This window comes from Stomoxys calcitrans, chromosome 4 (genome assembly GCF_963082655.1).
Source record: "Stomoxys calcitrans chromosome 4, idStoCalc2.1, whole genome shotgun sequence".
Lineage (NCBI taxonomy): Eukaryota > Metazoa > Arthropoda > Insecta > Diptera > Muscidae > Stomoxys > Stomoxys calcitrans.
The window spans coordinates 36,175,319-36,196,774 of NC_081555.1; the positions used below are offsets into that span (position 1 = coordinate 36,175,319).

Below are 21,456 nucleotides of genomic sequence, written 5' to 3' on the forward strand. Positions count from 1 at the left end.
GAAAAGCCACAGTCTCCATCCGATTTGGCTGAAACTTGGCACTTCCAACGCCCGTGCCAAGTACGATCCGAAACGGTTTTTATACCGATATAGCCCCCATATAATTTTATCCCCGGACTTGACTTCTTGAGTTCCTAAAAGCCGCAGTTTTCATCCGATTTGGCTGTAAGTGGACACAAGGACTTCTGTTACGACTTGCAATGACCGTGCTAAGTACGATCCGAAACGGTAAGGTCCAAAACCTCTTTCCAGTTTGAAATCAATCAATAGTGCCCAACATCTGTGAGCCTTTTTAGTACGCTTCTGAATGGGACACTTCCAATACTTACATAAGCCTCATCAGTTTGGTAGACTGCTATGTCTTGGCATAGGCGGAGCTATGAGGACCACGCCCATTAGGGCACTGTAGACTATTCTAGATATCCGACTCATTGACATACAGATTAAGTGTGAGGCAGCCACTGCGGTTATGAGACTTAAGGCGATTTGAGAATGGATTGTGGATGGGAGCTGCTTACACCATTGCGGTATAATTGAGGCGACGATAGGAAGACTGGAAGGAAGGGAAGAGTTTTCCGATCGGATACCTGAGACGACACTTGAGGTCGAGTTTGAGGCACTGCTGCTAGCGGCACAGTCTTGGGCCGACGGAACCCTAGTATTGTCATCTGGAAGATCATGTTGTCATCGGATGGGTCAAAGCCAGAGGACAAAGTAGGCCTGGGGGTCTACATTGAGAACCCAAGGACTGAGATCTATTTTAGACTGCCTGACCATAATACGGTCCTGCAGGCGGAGATCCGGGCAATTACGGAATGGGTGAAGTGGTGTGGTGCTAACGCGAGGACGTCGAGTGGGAACATCTTTACGGACGGTAAAATTGTCATAAGGGCATTAACAACCAGGACGATAAGGTCACGAACAGTCTTTCATTGTAAAAAAGAGATTAACGCCTTCCCTGAGGATGGCACAAACCGCATCGTTTGGGTGCCGAGCCATAACGGACTAATGGGGAATGAAAGGGCAGATGGCAGATTTTGCAGTGAAGGACAGAGAACTGCCGTCAGTAAACTTGGCTAACCCTAAGCCTTTTGGGTCGACGCAGTCCGGTTTAAGGGCGTGGGCCACGAAAGCTCATGTAACATTGTGGAACAGCAAAACGGTTGGTATGATGGCGAAAATCCTATGGGGTGATCCGGACCGTGAGAGGACGAGGCTATTACTAAAAAGAAGTAAGGAGGAGGTCAGTATAGCATTTGTTAGCGAGACACATAGGACTACATGGGAGGCCAACGTAGCGCAGAGGTTAGCATGTCCGCCTATGATGCTAAACGCCTGGGCACGAATCCTGGCGAGACTATCAAAAAAAATTTTTCAGCGGTGGTTTTCCCCTCCTAACGGCACGCCGTTCGAACTCGGCTATAAGCCCCTTATCATTGAGCTTAAACTTGAATCGAACTGCAGTCATTGATATGTGAAAAGTGTGCCCCTGTTCCTTAGTGGAATGTTCTTGGGTAAAGTTTGAAGTTTGGATAGGACTACGTGCTCATTTGTTCAAAATCAGTATGGCAAGTGATAACATGTGTAGGACATGTGGGTAAGATGGTGAGACGTTGGAGCATTCCCTATGTCATTGTCCGGCTTTCGCGGCTAAAACTTAGGTGGGGACACAATACCAGACATGAAGCAACTTAGGTGAGTGGTATTGAAAACATTTGAGGATTTTGTAAGTAGCACGGAAATCCTTACCTAAATTTTCTTTCTCGAGGTTAGTTTTTAGAGCGCACAACAAGTCGATTACTGGCTTAGGTGTATGTCCATAGTGGCATGGGGTGGATTACAATCCGCAACCTCTTTTTAGCATAATTTTAGCATAACCTAAGGCATTGTGCGCCACTTGGTTTCGTTTGGCTTTATTTGAAAAATGTTATTTTTATACCCTCCACCATAGGAGGGGTATACAAATTTCATCATTCAGTTTGAAACAATATATATTTCTGATCGTCATGACATTTTTAGTCGATCTAGATTGTCCCTCCGTCTGTCCGTCCATCCGTCAGTCTGTCGAAATCACGCTAACTTTCGAAGGAATAAAGCTAGGCGCTTCAAATTTTGCACAAATACTTCTTAGAAGTAAAGGTCAGTTGAGATTGGAAATGGGTCAAATCGGTCCAAGTTTTGATATAGCTGCCATATAAATCAATCATGGGTTTTGACTTCTTGAGCTTCTAGAGGGCGCATTCTTATCCGATTTGGCTGACATTTTGCATATATTATTTTGGTATGACATCCAACAACTGTGATATGTATGGTCTAAATCAATCCATAACCTAATATAGCTGCCATATTAACCGATCTGGGATCTTGACTTCTTGAGCCTCTCGAGTTCGCAGTTCTTATCCGATTTTGCTGAAATTTTGCGCATATCGCTTTGGTATGACTTCCAATAACTGTGTCAAGTATGGTCTAAATCAGTCCATATCCTGATATAGCTGCTATAGAAACCGATACCCGGACTAGACTTCTTGAGCCTATAGAGGCCGCGAGTGTTATCGAATTTGGCTGAAATTGTTCGCATGTCATTTTAGTATGACTTTCATCAACTGTACCTAGTATCGGGTAAATCTACAGTCTATAACCTGATATAGCCGGCATATAAATCGATCTGCTTTTTTGACTTATTTTGTCCTAGGCGGCGCAATTCTTATCCAATTTGGCTGAAACTTTGCATATGTCGTTGATGGTATGACTTCCAACAATTGTACCAAGTATGGTCTAAATCAGTTCATAACCTGACATAGCTGCCATATAAACCGACTTTCTGATCCTCCTGAAGGCGCAATTGTAACTCGATTTGTCTGAAAATTTCGGAGGTGATATTTTAATAAGAGTTGTACGGCATGACAAGTACGGTCCATATCGGTCAAATGCTTGATATAGCTCAAATATATTGGGTTGCCCAAAAAATAATTGCGGACTTTTCATATAGTCGGCGTTGACAATTTTTTTTACAGCTTGTGACTCTGTAATTACATTCTTTCTTCTGTCAGTTATCGGCTGTTACTTTTAGCTTGCTTTAGAAAAAAAGTGTAAAAAAGGTATATTTGATTATAGTTCATTCTAAGTTTTATTAAAAATAAATTTACTTTCTTTTAAAAAATCCGCAATTACTTTTTGGGCAACCCAATATTTGAAAAAGTCATTCAAATAACTTGACAAATGCGGTCCACGATGGAGGGTATATAAGATTCGGCCCGGCCGAACTTAACACGTTTTTTCCTGTTTTTTATTAAAGCTTATTTTTTATTTCGTTATGTGGAATTGAAAAAAAAAATCAACTGTTTTTCAAATGTCTTATTTGAACTCTTATGTGGTATAGGTTAACCGTTTTACAGCCGGAATGAATAATTTTTTAATTTTATTTTTAATTCCCTACTAAATTAACAATCATTTGAGCTTATAATTCTTTTTTTTTTTGTCTTTTTTTGTTTTTTGATTGTATTTATAAAAGGGTTATGATTCTCAGGCAAAATCAAAGAATCTGTATATACGAACTCATCCCAGCAACGAAGAAGAAAGGGAGGCTTTTCTCTGAAACAAGCAAACCATACTAAGAAAAGTATCAAAAAAACTATCTGTAAAACCAACAATTATTTGTAATCGAAAGCACCCCTCTATTTGTACAGAAATTTTTGCAATCTGCCAAAAAAAAAAACAAAACAAACAATCTGCGACCATCCTTTGATTTCCAAGCACTGTTTCAATAAGAACAAACATTTTCTTCTTTGTAGCCATCATGCCCATACCTATTAGCCTTAGCAAATTGACACAGTTTTCTACAACAACTTAAATTTATAGTAACCAACCAACCAACCACCTTCAGATAACAAATCAAAATCAAAACCTCATTCACAGTACACCCACATCCTAACAAATGTTTGTCTGAGAATCATAAACACGCTGTGTTGAAATTGTCCTAGAGTACTGTTGTTAGCTAGAAACTTCCATTCCATGTCCAAAAATCCAAAAAAAAAAAAACAAGGCTTAATTAACACTCTAAGGAAACTGGCTGCCTATGATTTTGCATCTGAGATGGCTGATTTCAAGTGTTAACTGGCCTTTGTGGCGTTGCTATAATGGACAGTCGCCTTGTGTTTCTTTGATTTGGTAAATTTCTTTAATTTCCTATCTTTTTCGTTTCGAAACAGGCCACTCGTAATTCTAGTGCTCTTAGCCTGCCAACAGATATACAGTTGAGAGCTAGTTCCATGCCACCATCACCCTGCACCAATGACATACGCTCACCACACAGCACTCCATCCAATCATGGCAGTGATTCATTCTCCAGTTCCGACTTGGCCCTAACCGATTTCGGTTTGCGCTCCATACAAACCAGCGGCAGCGAAATGGGCAGCACAAACAACCATCAGCTGAGTGGCCTGCCCATGGGTATGCCGCCACGCTGCCGCATTGGCTCGCCGGCCAGGCCCAAAGTCTCCAGTGCCGATTCCATATTGGCTATGTTCCGTAACTTTGCTGCGGCCAACACCTCCAATGTAACCACAGGCACCATGCCCTCGTCGGCTTCGGTATTTGTTTCACCCTCTACAACGCCCACCGTCTCCAGTCCGCAGGATGATGCGCCGGGCGATGACGAATCTTCCACATCATCCATGCACACCCCGGTCAGCTACTCAAGTGGTCCACCCGATTCGCCGGTCTTCTATCGCCAGACAACTATCGAAGTGCCTGTTCTAGATGTCCTCAATGCGCACAAGAGTACATCGTCGTCATCATCGACATCGTCAACATCGAATAATCTGTTGCACCCACCGACAATATTGCTTGAGATTCCAAGCAGTGGCATCAACAACAAGTGCCTCTCGCCCATACGCGAAATGCCCACGCCCATACCATCGCCAGCGTTGACGCCCATTATGCAGCGAGGGCATCGCTCGAGCAGTCCCATCTTCCAAGAGGATCCTCTGTCAGGTGGAGATTTTACGGACGATGATGACAAGAGTGATGGCAGTGATACACATTTATCGGTAAGTTGGCGAACAATTTTTGCCTTACAATTGGGATGAATCCCTTTCGAAGATAACTGTAGTTATAAGTTGAATGTTTGTGTTATCATTTAAGACATTTTAAGGTACAGGTTAACGAGCATAAGTTAAGATAATTGAAAAAAAAAAACAAAATTGCCGCTTAAATACGGATTGAAATGTCTGAGGCTCGACATGTGAAGGATAGAATCTAAAGAATGTATAGTTCTTGTATTTAAGTTGCCAAAGGCTGGTAAGGAAGGCAAAACAGACAGGAAATAAGGTACTATTAGGGTACGATGAGAACTCTCATCACATTTCGTGGGGTAGTACCAACATTAATAAATGCGGCCAAGCCCTGGCAGGATTCTTGAATATTCAGGACCTAATATACTTATAATTCTCCCTAGTTCTTATACAATAGAACTAGGGAGAAGGTTTTAGATGTGACAATATGTTCAGAAAATCGAATGGATGAGGGTCAGGAGGGTCTCCATGGAGCTCTCCTTTTCTGACCGAACAGAGCTATAAGCCTTTTCGTCTTTTCTACTCAAAACCATGGAACGTATTGTGGACACCATGATAAAGAGTATGACATCCAGCGAACTGATCAAATACAAACAGCATGCCTATGTCAAGGGAAGGACGGTGGAGATTGCCCTGCACGAGGTTGTGCATAAAATAGAATAATCCTTTGATGGCCAGATGTACACGTTGGTGGTATGCATTGACATTGATGGGACGTTTAGGAACGTTCGTAGCTACACACTAATCCAATCCTTAGACCAATACCAGATGGAGATATGCTAAGGAAAAAAAAGGGAGAAAATGGCACAGGGCACGCCACAGAGGGGCATTTTTTCGCCACTTCTGTGGGTGATCACCATAAATAACATATTGCGAATGCTGACTGAGGAGGAATTTGAACCCATTTGCTATGCAGACGATGTTATAATACTTCTAAGAGGGTAAGGATCCGAATCATATATGCTGAAGGGCTGAAAGGCTCTTGCAGATGGCATACATCTAGGCTAGGGTCTCAATGTTAACCCAGAGAAGACTGAAATCTGCCCCCTTCACGAGGAAGACGAAGGTATGCTTACCACATTTCCTTAACTGCAAGATTTCGATAACTGAAACTGAACTGAAAATGTCCCATTCGGGAGCGTATTGAGAAGGCTCACAGATGTTAGGCACTATTGCTCGAAATGTTGCCCCAATCCGAGGATAGTTCACTGGCTCCAGAGGAGCATGCTTAGAATAATACCTTCTAACGCCTCAGTAGTTTGGTGGGCTGCGATGAAGAAAAAGTGCAACTTAAGGATAATAAAGGGTGGTTTTTTAAGAGCTATAGGAAAAAATTTTCAAAAAAAAAACATAAAATTCAGAAAAATGCATGAAATTTTTAATGTTTGAAGATTTTTTCATGCAAATGTTGAGCGTGACTGCGTCTCAAATGGTCTATCCGCTTAGTTCAATTTTCGAATACTCTACTCATCATTTCGGCCGGTATCTCACGAATAAATGCTTCGATATTGTCTTCCAATTCGTCAATTGAAGCGGATTTGTCTGTATAGAAATGACATTGACATAGCCCCTCAAAAAATAATCTAAAGACGTGCGATTGCACGATCTAGGAGGCCAATTGACGGGTTCCGAACATGAAATAATATGTTCTCCGAAATCGCCTCCCAATAAGTTCATTAATACGGGTGGTGTGTGTCATGGGCCCGTCTTGTTGAAATCACATGTCATGCAAGTCAAGCTCATGCATTTTGGACATTTTGGGCAAAAAACAAAATTGGATATCATTTCATGGCAACGATCACCATTCACAGTTACGTTACGATTATCATCCTGTTTGGAGAAGTACTGACCAATGATGCTACCAGCCCATAAACCGCACCAAACTATGAAGGTTTCTAGATGCATTGTTAGCCCTGGCAATGCTTCTGGCTGATCTTCACTCCAAAATCGACAATTCTGCTTATTTACGCATCCATTGAAGAACTTTCTTAACAGAGCACGCATTCTGATAATAAAATTCAATAATTTGCAAGCGTTGTTCGTTGGCAATACGATTCATAGTTAAATTATAGACCAAACTGAAAATGTTTAACAGTGAAACAAAAAACGAAACGTGAGTGAGCTGTTCAAACCAGTGTTGCCAAAAAGATAATAGCTTAAAAATCACCTATTACAATAGGTTCAGAGAACATGTTGTCTAGGCATAGGCGGAGCGCTAAGGACCTCGACCACTAGGACACTGGAGGCTATTCTAGATATCCGACCCAATGATATAGAGATTAAGTGTGGGGCAGCCTCTGAGGGTATGAAACATGGCGATGGGAGAATGTATAAATATTTAATAGGAGCTAGGCACTATGTAGACGGGCCGTAGGCTCGAAATGAGGCCTGAACCCGAGGATAGTCCACTGGCTCTATAGGAGCGTGATTAGACCAATACTTACTTGCGCCTCAGTAGTTTGGTGGACTGCTATGGAGAAAAAGTGCAACATAAGGACCATACAACAGGTTCAGAGAACATATTGTCTTGGCATAGGCGGAGCCCTAAGGACCTCGACCACTAGGACACTAGAGACTATTCTAGATATCCGACCAAATGACATACAGATTAAGTGTGAGGCAGCCTCTGCGGGTATGAGACTTAAGGCGATGGGAGTATAAATAAAAAATAGAAGCTGGTCATACCATCGCGGTATAATCGAGGCGACGATGGGAAGCCTGGATGGAATAGAAGAGGCTTCCAATCGGATACCTGAGATGACCCTTGAAATCAAATGCAAAACACTGCTGCCAGCGGCACAGTCTTGGGTTAGAATTAACTCTGGTATTGCCATCTGCGAAAGATCATGCTACACAGATAGGTCAAAGCTAGATGACAAAGGGGGGCCTGGGGTCTACATTGAGAACCCAGGGACTGAGATCTGTTTTCAACAGCCCGATCACCGGCAACCACCTAAGCGCAGAGGTTAGCATGCCCGTCTATGACTCTGAATGCCTGGGTTTGAATCCAGGGCGAGAACATAAAAATGTTTGTTTCAGCGGTAATTATCCCCCTTTGCCATGTAGAAACCTCTACCCAAAGAGGTATTGCATTGCGCCATGTCGATCGGACTCAGCTATAAAAAGGAGGCCCCTTTAGTTGAGCTGAAGGCCCGAGGACAACCATCAATAAACTTGGTTAACCCGAATTCTTTCGGGTAGACGCAGTCCGAGTTAAGAACGTGGGCTACGAACGAAATGGTCGATAGGATGACAAAAATCCAATGGGGAGATCCAGATTATGAGAAGACTAGGCTATTACTGACTGGAAGTAAGCAGCCGGTCAGTATAGCTATCGGTATCAGAGGGGGACAGATAGGACTTGCGGGGAATATGATGAGACGTTGGAGCATTTCATGTGTCATTGCCTGGTTTCCGCGGCTAACAGACGTCGGCACATAGGTGGGAACACTATACCAGACATGAACCAACTTAGGGGCATGGTATAGACAACAATTAGGGATTTTGAAATAGCAGAGAATTTCAGACTTGTATTTTCTTTTTGAGGTTACTTTTTATTATTTTCAGTACACAACATGCCGATTCCTGGCTATGGTGTATGTGCATTGTGGCATGGGGCGGATTAATATCCGCACCCTCTTTTCAACCTAACCTAACCTAATTCGTTTGGGCGTTAGAAACAAATTCAATAGATTAGCTTAGGTTCAAAATGAGGATGCTGATTATAGTCCTCCCCATGCCACTGTAAACATGGTGGTGGGCCAATTTGTTTATCAAAATCAACGAAGAATTCGTAGGTTAGGTTTAGGTTGAGTGTCTTGTCCCTGCACTGCCTGTTGTTTTTGTGTTAGGATCATTGCTTCGCCTAGTCTTCCCAATATTGAGAGAGTCAGCTATTGTCCCGTCGTATTGATTGTCCTGCTACTGCACTGCCTGACGCTCAGCTCATATCTGTTGTGCTTCATTGTCGCTGTAGCGCAAGAGGGCTTTTTCAGCGACCATCTTCCCCTTCCATGATGGCTGTGGCATCCTTTTGGAAGTCACAGTCCTCCATGAAAACTCAGGGGCCGTGAGCGCTTTCTTCGTTCCTGTTCCGACTTTGTCCTCCTCCGCAGGACACTGTCTGGAGTCTTCATTTCGGGGATGGCTGGCTTGGTCTTGCCAAAGGACTTGAAAGCGGGGAGCTCTTTTTCTTCTTCAGCGTCTAAGCAGTGTTATGCTCTTCGGGAGATCTGATTCTTTTTCCAGCTTCCGTAGAAGTGCTTGGAATGTCGGTTCTATCCCTTCGGCATCTCATCTCTCGATTGGTGCTATATGTACATCAAAATAGGCTTTTTTATAAAAAATTTCGATTGGTGCTATATGTACATCAAAATAGGCTTTTTTATAAAAAAAATGGTAAAACCTCTTTGAGTTCTCAAATTACAAAGCCCACGTCCCCCATTTGGGCACATGTTTTTTACCCCATGCAAAAACATTTTTATACACCCAAAATTTAAGACGACATGTCCGTCCATCTGTCCGTCTGTCTGTTGAAATCACTCTACAGTCTTAAAAAATATTATATTAACCTGATACCTTGCACAGATTCTTTTTTTGTCCATAAGCAGGCTAAGTTCGAAGATGGGCTATATCGGACTATATCTAGATATAGCCCCCCTATATACCGATCGGCCGATTTAGGGTCTTAGGCCCATAAAAGCCACACTTATTATCCGATTTTTCTGAAATTTGGGACAGTGAGTTGTGTTAGGACCTTCGACATGCTTCTTCAATTTGCCCCAGATCGGTCCAGATTTGGGCTTAGCTGCCATATAGACCAATCCTCCGATTTAGGGTCTTCCGCCCATAAAAGCCAAATTTTTATCCAATTTTGCTGAAATTTGAGACAGTGAGTTGTGTTAGGCCCTTCGACATGGTTCGTCAATTTGGCCTAGATCGGTCCTGAGTTGGATATAGCTGCCCATAAAAGCCACATATATTATCAGATTTTTCTGAAATTTAGGACAGTGTGTTGTATTAGGCCCTTCGACATCTTTCTTCAATTTGGCACTGATCGGTTCGGATTTGGATATAGCTGCCATATAGACCGATCTCTCGATTTAAGGTTTTGGGCCCATAAAAGGCGCATTTATTGTCCGATGTCACCGAAATTTGGGACAGTGAGTAACGTTAAGCCCCTTAATATACTTCTGCAATATGGCACAGATCGGTCCAGATTTGGACATAGCTGCCATATAGACCGATCTCTCGGATTTAGGTTTTGGGGCCATAAAAGGCGCATTTATTGTCCGATGTCGCTGAAATTTGGGGCAGTGAGTAGTGTTAGGCTCTTCGACGTCCTTCTTTAATTTGGCCCAGATCAGTCTAGATTTAAACATAGCTGCCATATAGACCGATCTCTCGATTAAAGGTTTTGGGTCTATAAAACACGCATTTATCGTCTGATTTCGCCGAAATTTGGGACAGTGCGTTGTGTTAAACTCTTCGATATTTTTCTGCAAGTTGGCCCAAATCGATCCAGTTTTGGATATAGCTGCAATGTAGGCCGATATCTCGATTTAAAGTCTTGGCCCCATAAAAGGCGCGTTTATAATCCGATTTCACTGAAATTTGACACATAAACTTATGTTAGGCTTTTTGACATCCATGTTGTATATGGTTCAGATCGGTTTATTTTTAGATATAGCTACTAAAAAGACCAATATTTTGTTAAATACAATTGTACAATGACTTGTACTTATTAGTATTTGGTCCTAATCGGAACATATTTCGATATAACTGCTATGGGACACAAGGTATGCAATTTTCATCGGATTTTGATGAGAGGTGGTTTACATATATACCCGCCGAACTTAACGCCTCTTTGCTTGTTTTCTTACAATTTTTTCAATCTGTATCAGAGAAGAGTTATCCGTTCTCAAATGGCATATCTTTTTCTAGTCTTTTTTCGATTTTCTCCTACTGCTAGTCAGGCGGGCTCGAGCAATCACCCATAATCCTGTTAGGTATGCCTTAATATATCGTGCAGAAAGTGGATTCATCTATCTGTTCTGTTAGTGCTGCGACTCTCCCTCTCTCTCTCTTTCTCTCTCTCTCTCTCTCCCTCTCTCTCCCACCCTCTCTCTCTCTCTCTCTGGTCATCACTAAAGCTCGAGTGTCAGAGTTAGCACTAAAGTCTCCCATGACTATGCAGTTTTCGCCCCCTTGCAGTGCTCCACTAGAGGCCACTGTAGCGCAGAGGTAGGCATGTCCGCCTATGACGTTGAACGCCTGGTTTCGAATGCTGGCGAGACCATCAGAAAAAATTGTCAACGGTGGTTTTCCACTCCTAATGTTGTAAGGCACTATGCCATCTAAAACTTCTCTCCAAAGAGGTGGCTCACTGCGGCACGCCGTTCGGACTCGGCTATAAAAAGGAGGCCCCTTATTATTGAGCTTAAATCTTTAATCGGACTGCACTCATTGATATGTGAGAAGTTTGCCTCTGTTACTTCTTCATGGGCAAAATTTGCAATTTTCAGTGCTCCATTATTAGTGAGACAACCGAGGGACACAAGACCCTTGTGGGATATAAACTTCATACAGTTCAATCTCGGTATCGTCCAATCTAACAATGATGGAATGCAGCTATAAGAAATCGTCTCTTTACCTCTGGTTGAATCATCTAGTATTGCACCGAACGATGAAATTTAAATAAATGCAACGACCCCGCCAATGCTTCTTGCACAGTACCACCGCACTATGCTGTATTCGTTAAACCGGCTTAGTTTGGAGTTGTCGTTAAACTTCGTCTTTTTAATCGCAGCGACAGTGCTGTGCCTATTCATAAATGCAACTACTTTGTTGTTGACCTTTGTTGCGTATGAGTACTAAATACGGAAATTCCCTTATAGCATAGCACTCATACGCACCAATGGTCTTGTATTGATATCTTACAGTATTTTGTGTATGACCCGGAGGTGAAAAAACTCTCGCTTCAAACTTTGAATTTTTCGGATCTGAGCAAACTAAGGGCTTGGAACTTTTAAAAATCCTCTGCCGTCTTACACCAAACGCTTCACCTGTCAAATCGTCTTTTATCTTGAGGGGTTTTATCGCCTCTCTGCATTGACGTCCTTGACCTGGTCTGTTTGTGGACTTTCTGCTGAGGCTGTATCTGTACAAAATATTAACATATATATTCTAAACATATATTCTTATCATACGAACAAAAAATTTCTTAAATATCATGTTATGCATATCCCACAATTCATTGAGCTGTCTCTTATTGAAGCTACAAAAGACAGTTCATCTTAAAAATCGATCTTCCACGCAATTGAAAAAAAAAAACAATTGAGAGAAATAACTTTTTTAACAACTTTTTTTTAACTTTAACAAGTTTTTAGTATTATCACCCTTAGCGATTGCTTCAATCGCTTCACTCTTGCGTGCATCTTCTACCATTTCATTTCATTGTTAGTTCGATTTATTTTAGGACCATTCTTGTACCCAGGTCTTGCATTTAGTCACACAATCCATTTTCTTGTTCTAGCATGCCTTTTTATTTTAATGTATTTTTTTTTTTATTTAAATATTTCCTTAGATCGATTCTGATGGCGGAATTGTCATACAATTTGACAGAAAACGTGAATGTCGCAAATGGTTCAGCTGAAAGGCAAATGCATTAAATATTCTATGAATTTGTTCTAGCCTTAAAGTTGTTAGTTATGCTAATATGCTGCGCCCGCCCAAGGCTAGTCTAGAAAAACAGCTTGATAACCTTTCAGTACACTAAACATAATTTCATACTAGTAAAACAAAAGCCACTTAGTTACAAAAAAACACACAAAAACTTTAACATTGTTGAAATAGCCTAAAGCGATTTCTTGTAATAGTAAAATAAAAAAAACCATAACTCATCAATTTGTTTGTTTTTTTCTTCTTTCCTCCCTACCACATAGGAAAAAAAACTTTTGATCGGCCTGCAAAAGGAGAAATCATCAAGACTCATTGATTCGGATGTGGAGACAGCACCAACCGATACCACCACCACTTCAATGGCCGAGCTCAATAAGCCCACGACCACTGCCACAGGTCTTGGGCTGTATCACAAGTTACCAATGCTTAGCATTACACCGGTCACAGCTGTAACCGCTGCACCCATGCAGCAGATGCCAGTACCGGCCATTACCATAGATGTTGAACCGCCAACACCGGAGGAGAAACTAGCCCGCCCTCGTGATCTCATCATACCCACATTGACGGTGGAACAACCCAGTCCGACCAAAAATCGCCATCCCATGATTATATTTCCCGGATCACCGCCACCGCAACGAGCCAGCATAGGTGAAACCAGTTTTATGTTTCCAAATAAGCAACAACAAAAAAGGTATACAAGTAGAGAGACACAATACATCCTCAACAGATCCACCAACCGTTGTCGTTGTTCGTTCAATGTTAACCACTACTCTAGTTCTGTTTCATTTCGTTCTGTAAGCTGCTCCAACGTGCTAGTGGCTGCCTGTGTTCTTGGCCCATAGATTTTTGGATCAAGCTGATATTTCACATATATTTTAATTTTTTCTTGGAGACTTATTAATTTTTGTTAATTTCTTGGTGATTTATGTGTGTTATATTGGACTTAAGATTTTTCAATATCCCGCAAAATTCCAACTACTCTAACAAAACAATGCAAAATTCGTTGATTGGTCTCTATACTCGTATTTTAGGATAATGTAGCTATTCTTCTGAATCTGGCAGCCTTCTTTGATAAACCCCTAATAAAACTTTGACAAAACTTTTCAAGTTTCCAGCCGCATTAAGCCAAAAGTCGAACAAAACTATATTTAAGTACAAATTTCAAAAAAAAAAAGAGAAATGTTTTTCCAGTCCCAGCGCATCTTCTTATATACAAAATTCAATTTGTTTGTATGTTTATTTGTTTGATCCGAATAGACTCAAAAACGCCTAACCCAATTACCTGGAAATTTTCCCAGATTGTTTTGGTTAGTCTGGAAGCAAACATAGGCTATATAATTTTTTGATATCGGGAGGGAGCGGACCCTCCCCCTTACCCCAAAAATACCACACAAAACTAAAAGTGGACCGATCGGGACAATATGGGACTCAAATGAAAGGTATTCAAGAGAAGAGTACGAATTTCAGAAGTTGGGTCCAAGTACATGGGGGGTCGCCCCAGCCCCAAAACCCCTTAAAATAAGTTTATTGTCGATCATGGCAATATGGGACTCAAATGGAAGGTATTCGGGAATAGGTTACGAACATGGTCAGGAAGTAGAAATAGGCTTCATAATTTATTGATAACGGAAGGGGACGTACCCTCCACCGTTACCCCAAAAACACCATCCAAAATTAAAAGTCGGTCCACTTTTGATTTTGGTAAAAGACAATATGGGTATTAAATGAAAAGTATGAGGGAGTAAATAACGAATCTGGCATAAAAATTCACGTCGAAGTATAGAAGGTCACCCCACCCCCACAAAAACGCCTATAATGGGCACATTAGCCAATCACGGATATATGGGACTCGGTTTGTTTGTTCCGTATAGACTGAAAAACGGCATAACCGATTTTCTCGAAATTTCCGCATATTGTGTAGGTTGGTCTGGAAGGAAACATAGGCTATATAATTTTTCGTTATCGGAAGGGGAACGGGCCGTCCCCCTTATGCCAAAAATACAACCCAAAATCAAAAGTGGACCGGTCGGGATAATATAGGTATTGGAAAGTAGAATACGAATTTGGTGTTTCTGCCAACTAAATCCCTTTAATTGTCAAAGACCTCTTGCTGGCAAATAGACCATAAGTTGGCTTTTCCGCTCTCCACAAGGTTGAGTTTGAATCTCAATTTTCTGCTCAGCAAAACCCTATCGCACTTTCAACAACAAACCTCAGGAGAGATACCAGAGTTACGTTTGCAGTTTACCCAGACCACAGAAAAAAATTCCCTCGTCCTTCTCCGGTCGATGTTCGGCCATAGCGCCTTCGCAGTCCGGCAACAATCTACTGTTTCCCACCTCGCCAACGACGCCGCCCTGGCCATCCCCTCTACTGTGTTCAGTAGCTCGACAAATGCCACATAGGCAAGAACGATGACCGGCCCGGCGCAGACGAACCCCTCCTGGCGCACTCGTCCGCCCTCTCATTTCCTGGAATCCCCTTATGCCCAGGAACCCATGTCAGCGTCACATCGTGGGCCCGAAGCCTATCCAGGGATTCCAAACAGTCCGCCACGTATCTCGACCTCACCATCCTTGACCCCAAGGCCTTGAGCGCCGCCATACGGTCCACATAAATTCTGAGTTTCGACGGCGGTAGGCCCCTTGCTTTGCAATGGCAAAGACCTTTGCCTGAAAGACCGTACACTCATCAGAGACTTACTAATGTTGAGTGCATCAGAGTAGACCCCCAATCCAGTCCCTGACTCCATCTTGGAGCCATCTGTGAAGATCGAGGTCTCATTCTCCTCCAGCACACCATCCGCCCTCCATTTGTCCCTCTCAGGAAAACGTATCTCGAATGCCCTCAATCCAGTCGGCACTGGTGCCAGGTAGTCGGAGATCTTCCTCAGTCTACCCTCCGTACCCATGACACAGAGAATCGAACTGTGGCCGCAACCATCCTCCTTCATCATGCCGAGCTCTCTCAGCCTAAGCGCGACCCTGACGGCGCAGTTGCAAATATAGGCACCAATGGGGTGCATATCCAGCATCGCCTCCAGGCCTGCCTGCGGTGCGGATTTCAGCGCCTCTGTGATCCTGACGCAGGTCAGTCCTTCTCGGGCCTTCTCGAACTCCTTCGCACGCGTCCTCTTTCCTACGGCATCGCACCATACCAGGGCTCCATAGGCCAGTACTGGTCTCACTGTGGAAGGATGTCTCTAAGAGTACCTGGAAACTTTACCCAACATTAATAGCCACGTCATCGTTAAATGTGGCCATTTTTACATCACTTTTTATCAGACCCCGTACTGCTTCCTGTTAAAACGAAAAAATTAACGCCAACCCCTACCTATCCTAAGTTTAATATAACACTTTCAATTGGGCCTTATTATGATTTAAGTATTCATTTACAATTTTATAATTTCCTTGACTAAAGTGTGAGGTTTTGATTTTTGTTCATCTTCTTTTGATTATCTAGTTTACTCTTTGGACAAATCTACTTGAACTAGCTAGTATGGCTTTTGGTTGGTAAAACATGTTAGACGCTTAAAGTTTGTAAAAGATTTTTGAGTTGATGTGTAAATAAATAACTCGTTGAATTTTCCATTCAAACACAAGTCACACATAACGAAGAAAAAACAAACACCCTCCGAGGGAAAAAACAAAACACGACAACACCTTATCAGTTTAAAACAAACAAAATATGTATGGAAAGACCCATACCATTCGATACACCCATACACAGTCACGTTACACGGATATTTGCATTCCTCTACAATGGAAAATGTTGAGCGTTTAAGTTTTATTGCGAATAAAGTTTTGTTTTCCCACTATAGTTACTAATTAATAATGATTTCTTTTGAATCGGTAGAGAGCGTACTTGCCGAGCGCCATGTTGTGTTTTCTCTTTGTATATATTTATGATGAATACAAATCTCTAGATGCTATTCTAACTAAACTAGCGCTAGCAACTTAGCCCTAAGGCTTGTGGGTCAGAAGTTACCGTTTTCATATGTCAATCGTTTGTCGTTGCAGGCTCTTAAAACAGTTTGAGAAACCCACATCTTTGGATTTTCCCTTTGTGCCGCCCATGATAACGGTCACATCGAATATGAGCGAACTTGAGTCGGACACAGAGCCCTTGTCGCCGGCACCCAAGACCTTGCATGGGGGTGCAGGCGGTCTGATGCCGCCAAATCCGGTGGGCATGTGCTACCTAAGTCCGTTTACGATGTGCACTCGTGCGGATCGCACCATATCGGAGAGCAATTTGAGCTCATCGGGTTACTCGAGCATGGCCAGTCCGGGGCCCAGCCGTTGCGGCTCCAGTAATCCCCTCTATCCCAATGAGATGGATGAGCCAGGAAGTGGCCACACAGGACCGGGGCTATCGTTGCATGTGAATCTCATGAATCGACGCAAGAGTTCAGTGCTGCCCAGCTGCAAGGAGAACATCAGCAATGGTAAGTGTACGGGAGCAGCCGGAGGCGCCAAGACGGATCGCCTGCATTGCCATCGCCCCAGATCGGATTCGGAGACCTTCTCCGATGACATACTCATAGAGTCCAACGATGAGGGTATCGGCACGGATCATGTAGATGAAAAATTGGATGAGACTCGTTTGAGCAGCCGACGTTTCGACATGTTCCTCGATGACGAAGTATTGATTGAGGTCGAGGAGCCTCCTCCCTGTACACTGTCCTCGTCGACATCGACATACGCATCCAGTTGTGCGCCGCAAATGGCCCAACTACAACTGCCTTCAATTGTGATACAAATCGATGGGTGTGGTGATAAGACTCTCTCACCCGTCTCCTCGCGCTCCGAAAGTCCGCTGAGCGAACGGGCGGGCATTGGTCGATTCTCGCCCCATTTCTATGGGCGCAAGGATCAGTTACCATTTACCGACTCCGATGGCTTGTACGATTTCCCCTCCTCCGATGGCAAGGGCACCTCGGCCCAGTCGTTTTCTCACCAACGCCGCAGCAGTAGCAAGAAACGAGAGCGCAAACTATCCAAATGTTCTGCCACACAGTCACCAACGAAACAGCTGGACATACCATCGAAGGAGTCGTTGAACACCTCGTCGACACCCAGCAGTATAGGTCATGTCTGCAACAAGCATTGCCATTCACATCACCATCCATGCCCTGCCGTGACGGTGACCACTCGCAAGAGTCCCAAAAGACGTCTGCATAATCGTCATGCGGTCGCGAGCAGTTCATCGTCATCGGAAAGTTTGAATTCAACCAAAGAGCTTACAGTGAGACCATTGCCAAGACGTAAGTAGACATTTTGGTATGGGGGAAAGATATTTGGTGATTATTTTGTCAATTACAGGTCTTAATTCACCGAATCGTGAGAAGAGGCCCAGGAAACAGGAAAGCGTGAGCGAAGACGAGGTGGCCGATGTGAGTATATTTTTTTACACTATGGCTAAAATAACGGTCAATTTTATGAGTTCAAACAAGTGGTGCCTATAAAAATTTTCCAAAAAAGAAAGAAATATTCCTTCAGGTCAAAAATTATATTCCACCAAAAGATACCACATCTTTGTCTTTGTACTAGCATGTAGTCTATGTGGTGAAGTCTATAGTACAGTCAATACTGTCAGACTTTTGTCTTTCCCTACTATTTAAACCCTACACCAATACTGTGGTACAGGGTATTATAACTAAGTAAATTTGTTTGTAACACCCAGAAGGAAGAGAGATAGACCCATTGATAAGTACTCAGACTCAGAATCACTTTTTGATTTTATTTAGCTATGTGTGTACAAAGTACAGGTAGCAAATTTGGCACAAGCATTTTCTTGGGCCTAGAGACGACGCCAATTGAAATTGGAAAAAATCGAGTCAGATTGGATATAGCTCCTACAGGGGGCAAATATGTGCATATTACGGAGGAGAGATGGTACACACTCAACTAGAAGAAGGAAAGAAGTAGGCTGGGAGCAAGCTCTTGTGCGGTACGACTTCACGTATGTGCATATTACGGAGGAGAGCTGGTATACACTCACCTAGCTCTCTACTCGGTGTGTGCCAACCAGGGATCTTGCGTGTCCATACATAAATGGCCGCGCGGAGAATCTTCCCGCGTGCCTTGACAGATCCTCTCTTGTCGTTGTATTGCCCAGATCGAAGAATAGCCGCCTCCCAAGAACAGAGTTCTTATTCTGCGTCACCTTCTCATCCTCGTTAAGACGACTTTTACAGTTATAATTGCCGGTATTGTATTTCCTCTATATGCCAATTGCGCAGCGCCCGATTATGGCTTCTGTCATAGAGCTCATTGAATTCAATGCATAAATAAATATTTCGTCCTCCTCCTGCGGTCGAAAATAGGCCATTGAGTGCATATGTTTATTCCCTTCTGAATCTAAATATGGATCAGCTACTTGAGGCTCCTTTAGTAGTTCAGAATGCCAAGAGACTTTCGAAACGAGATGACTTTGAGCACCACTTTAATTGAAACTCTGAGCTCCGATCTGTGTGGTGTTCATCGTCAGCACGAAAAGCTCTGCCAAGAACTAGGGTCCAGAGATTGCGGGTAATGGAGTAGTTGCATCCTGTGGAGACTCAAGTCATTCAATCGGGAGATCAGTTTATATGGGAGTTGTATCAGGTTATAGACCGATTTGGACCACATTGTGGTAGTTGTTGAGATTCTTAACAAGTATCATCATACAAAATTTCAGCCAAATCGGGTAATAATTGCGACCTCTGCAGGCTCAAGAATTTAAATCGAGAGATTAGTTTTTATGGGATTATATACCGATTTGGACCATACCCCACTTCTTCCAATATTATACTAAAATGTACCTCTGTGCATAATTGAATACACAAAGAGTCATCATTGTGCGGCACTGGATCTTGTTTATGTACCGAGTAGCCATGATGCTCGATATAATCAGTCAACATTCATTCAGCATTCTTCCAACTTCCTTACTTGCTTACTTACGTACTTACGTACTTACGTACTTACGTACTTACGTACTTACGTACTTACGTACTTACTTACTTACTTACTTACTTACTTACTTACTTACTTACTTACTTACTTACTTACTTACTTACTTACTTACTTACTTACTTACTTACTTACTTACTTACTTACTTACTTACTTACTTACTTACTTACTTACTTACTTACTTACTTACTTACTTACTTACTTACTTACTTACTTACTTACTTACTTACTTACTTACTTACTTACTTACTTACTTACTTACTTACTTACTTACTTACTTACTTACTTACTTACTTACTTACTTACTTACTTACTTACTTACTTACTTACTTACTTACTTACTTACTTACTTACTTACTTACTTACTTACTTACTTACTTACTTACTTACTTACTTACTTACTTACTTACTTACTTACTTACTTACTTACTTACTTACTTACTTACTTACTTACTTACTTACTTACTTATTTACTTACTTACTTACTTACTTACTTACTTACTTACTTACTTACTTACTTACTTACTTACTTACTTACTTACTTACTTACTTACTTACTTACTTACTTACTTACTTACTTACTTACTTACTTACTTACTTACTTACTTACTTACTTACTTACTTACTTACTTACTTACTTACTTACTTACTTACTTACTTACTTACTTACTTACTTACTTACTTACTTACTTACTTACTTACTTACTTACTCGGGGCCAAATTAAAAAAGAATGTCAAAGGGCGAAACAAAACTCTCAAAGGTCTAGAATTGACCTTAAATCGAGACATCGGTCTATGTGGCAGCTATTCTTAATCTGAAGCGTATTGAACAAGGATGTCGGGAGGCCAAACACAATTTAATGTCCCAAATTTCACCAAAATTGGATAATAAATGTGGCTTAAATGGGCCTAAGATCTTAAATCGGCAGTAACTGCGCAAAATCGGTCTATGCTTTGATATTGCTGTCATATAAACCGAACTTGGGTCTTGACTTCTTGAGCTTGTAAAGGGCGCAATTTCTATCCGATTTGACTGAAATTTTGCATGTGATGTTTTGATATCATTTCTAACAACTGTGCAATCGGTTCATAACCTGATATAGCTGCCATATAAACCGATCTGCAGATTAGAATTCTTAAGCTTCGAGAGGGCGCAATTATTATCCGATTTGGCTGAAATTTTGCAGATATCATTTTGGTGTGACTAAATCGGTTGATAACTTGATATTGCTGCCATATAAACCGATATCCCGATTAGACTTCTTGAGATGTAGAGGGCGCAAAGGTAACCTCGAAAAAAAATCTTAGTTTGGAATTCCTTTCTACTTACAAAATCCTTAATTGATTTCCATGCCATGCCAGTAAGTTGGTTCATTTCTGGTATTGTGTCCCCACCTAAGTGCCGGTATAGGCGCGAAAACCGGGCAATGACAAAGGAAATGCTCCAATGTCTCATCATCTTCGTCTACTCTTTCATTACCCCCTACTCCGTTATGGCCCGGCACCCAAACGATGCGGATTTTGCTATCCTCAGAAAAGGTGTTAATCTCCTTCTTACACTGCAAGACTGTTCGTGACCTTACCGTCCTGGTTGTTATTGCCCTTATGGAAATTTTAATGTACATAAAAATGTTCACACTCGACGCGCTCGCGTTAGCACCACTCTACCTCAAGCATTCCGCGATCACACGGATCTCCGCCTGCAGGACCGTATTGTGGTCAGGCAATCTAAAACAGATCCCAGTCCCTG

The 21,456-nt window shown here is 42.1% G+C and overlaps 1 protein-coding gene across 7 annotated transcripts in view; it reads left to right on the forward strand.

Annotated features, from left to right (window-relative positions):
- The window catches only part of LOC106084839 (uncharacterized), a 299,433-nt gene that overhangs the window by 274,661 nt on the left and 3,316 nt on the right, over positions 1-21,456 (forward strand). For 5 of the 7 annotated variants that reach the window (XM_059366723.1, XM_059366722.1, XM_059366725.1 and 2 more), the window contains 4 exons: positions 4,209-5,048; positions 13,016-13,443; positions 16,772-18,018; positions 18,077-18,147. In XM_059366723.1, the coding sequence (XP_059222706.1) occupies positions 4,209-5,048; positions 13,016-13,443; positions 16,772-18,018; positions 18,077-18,147 (2,586 nt within the window). Of the gene's footprint in view, positions 1-4,208; positions 5,049-12,657; positions 12,730-13,015; positions 13,444-16,771; positions 18,019-18,076; positions 18,148-21,456 lie in introns of those variants that run through there. The other 2 variants (XM_059366726.1, XM_059366727.1) reach the window with 2 other exon arrangements.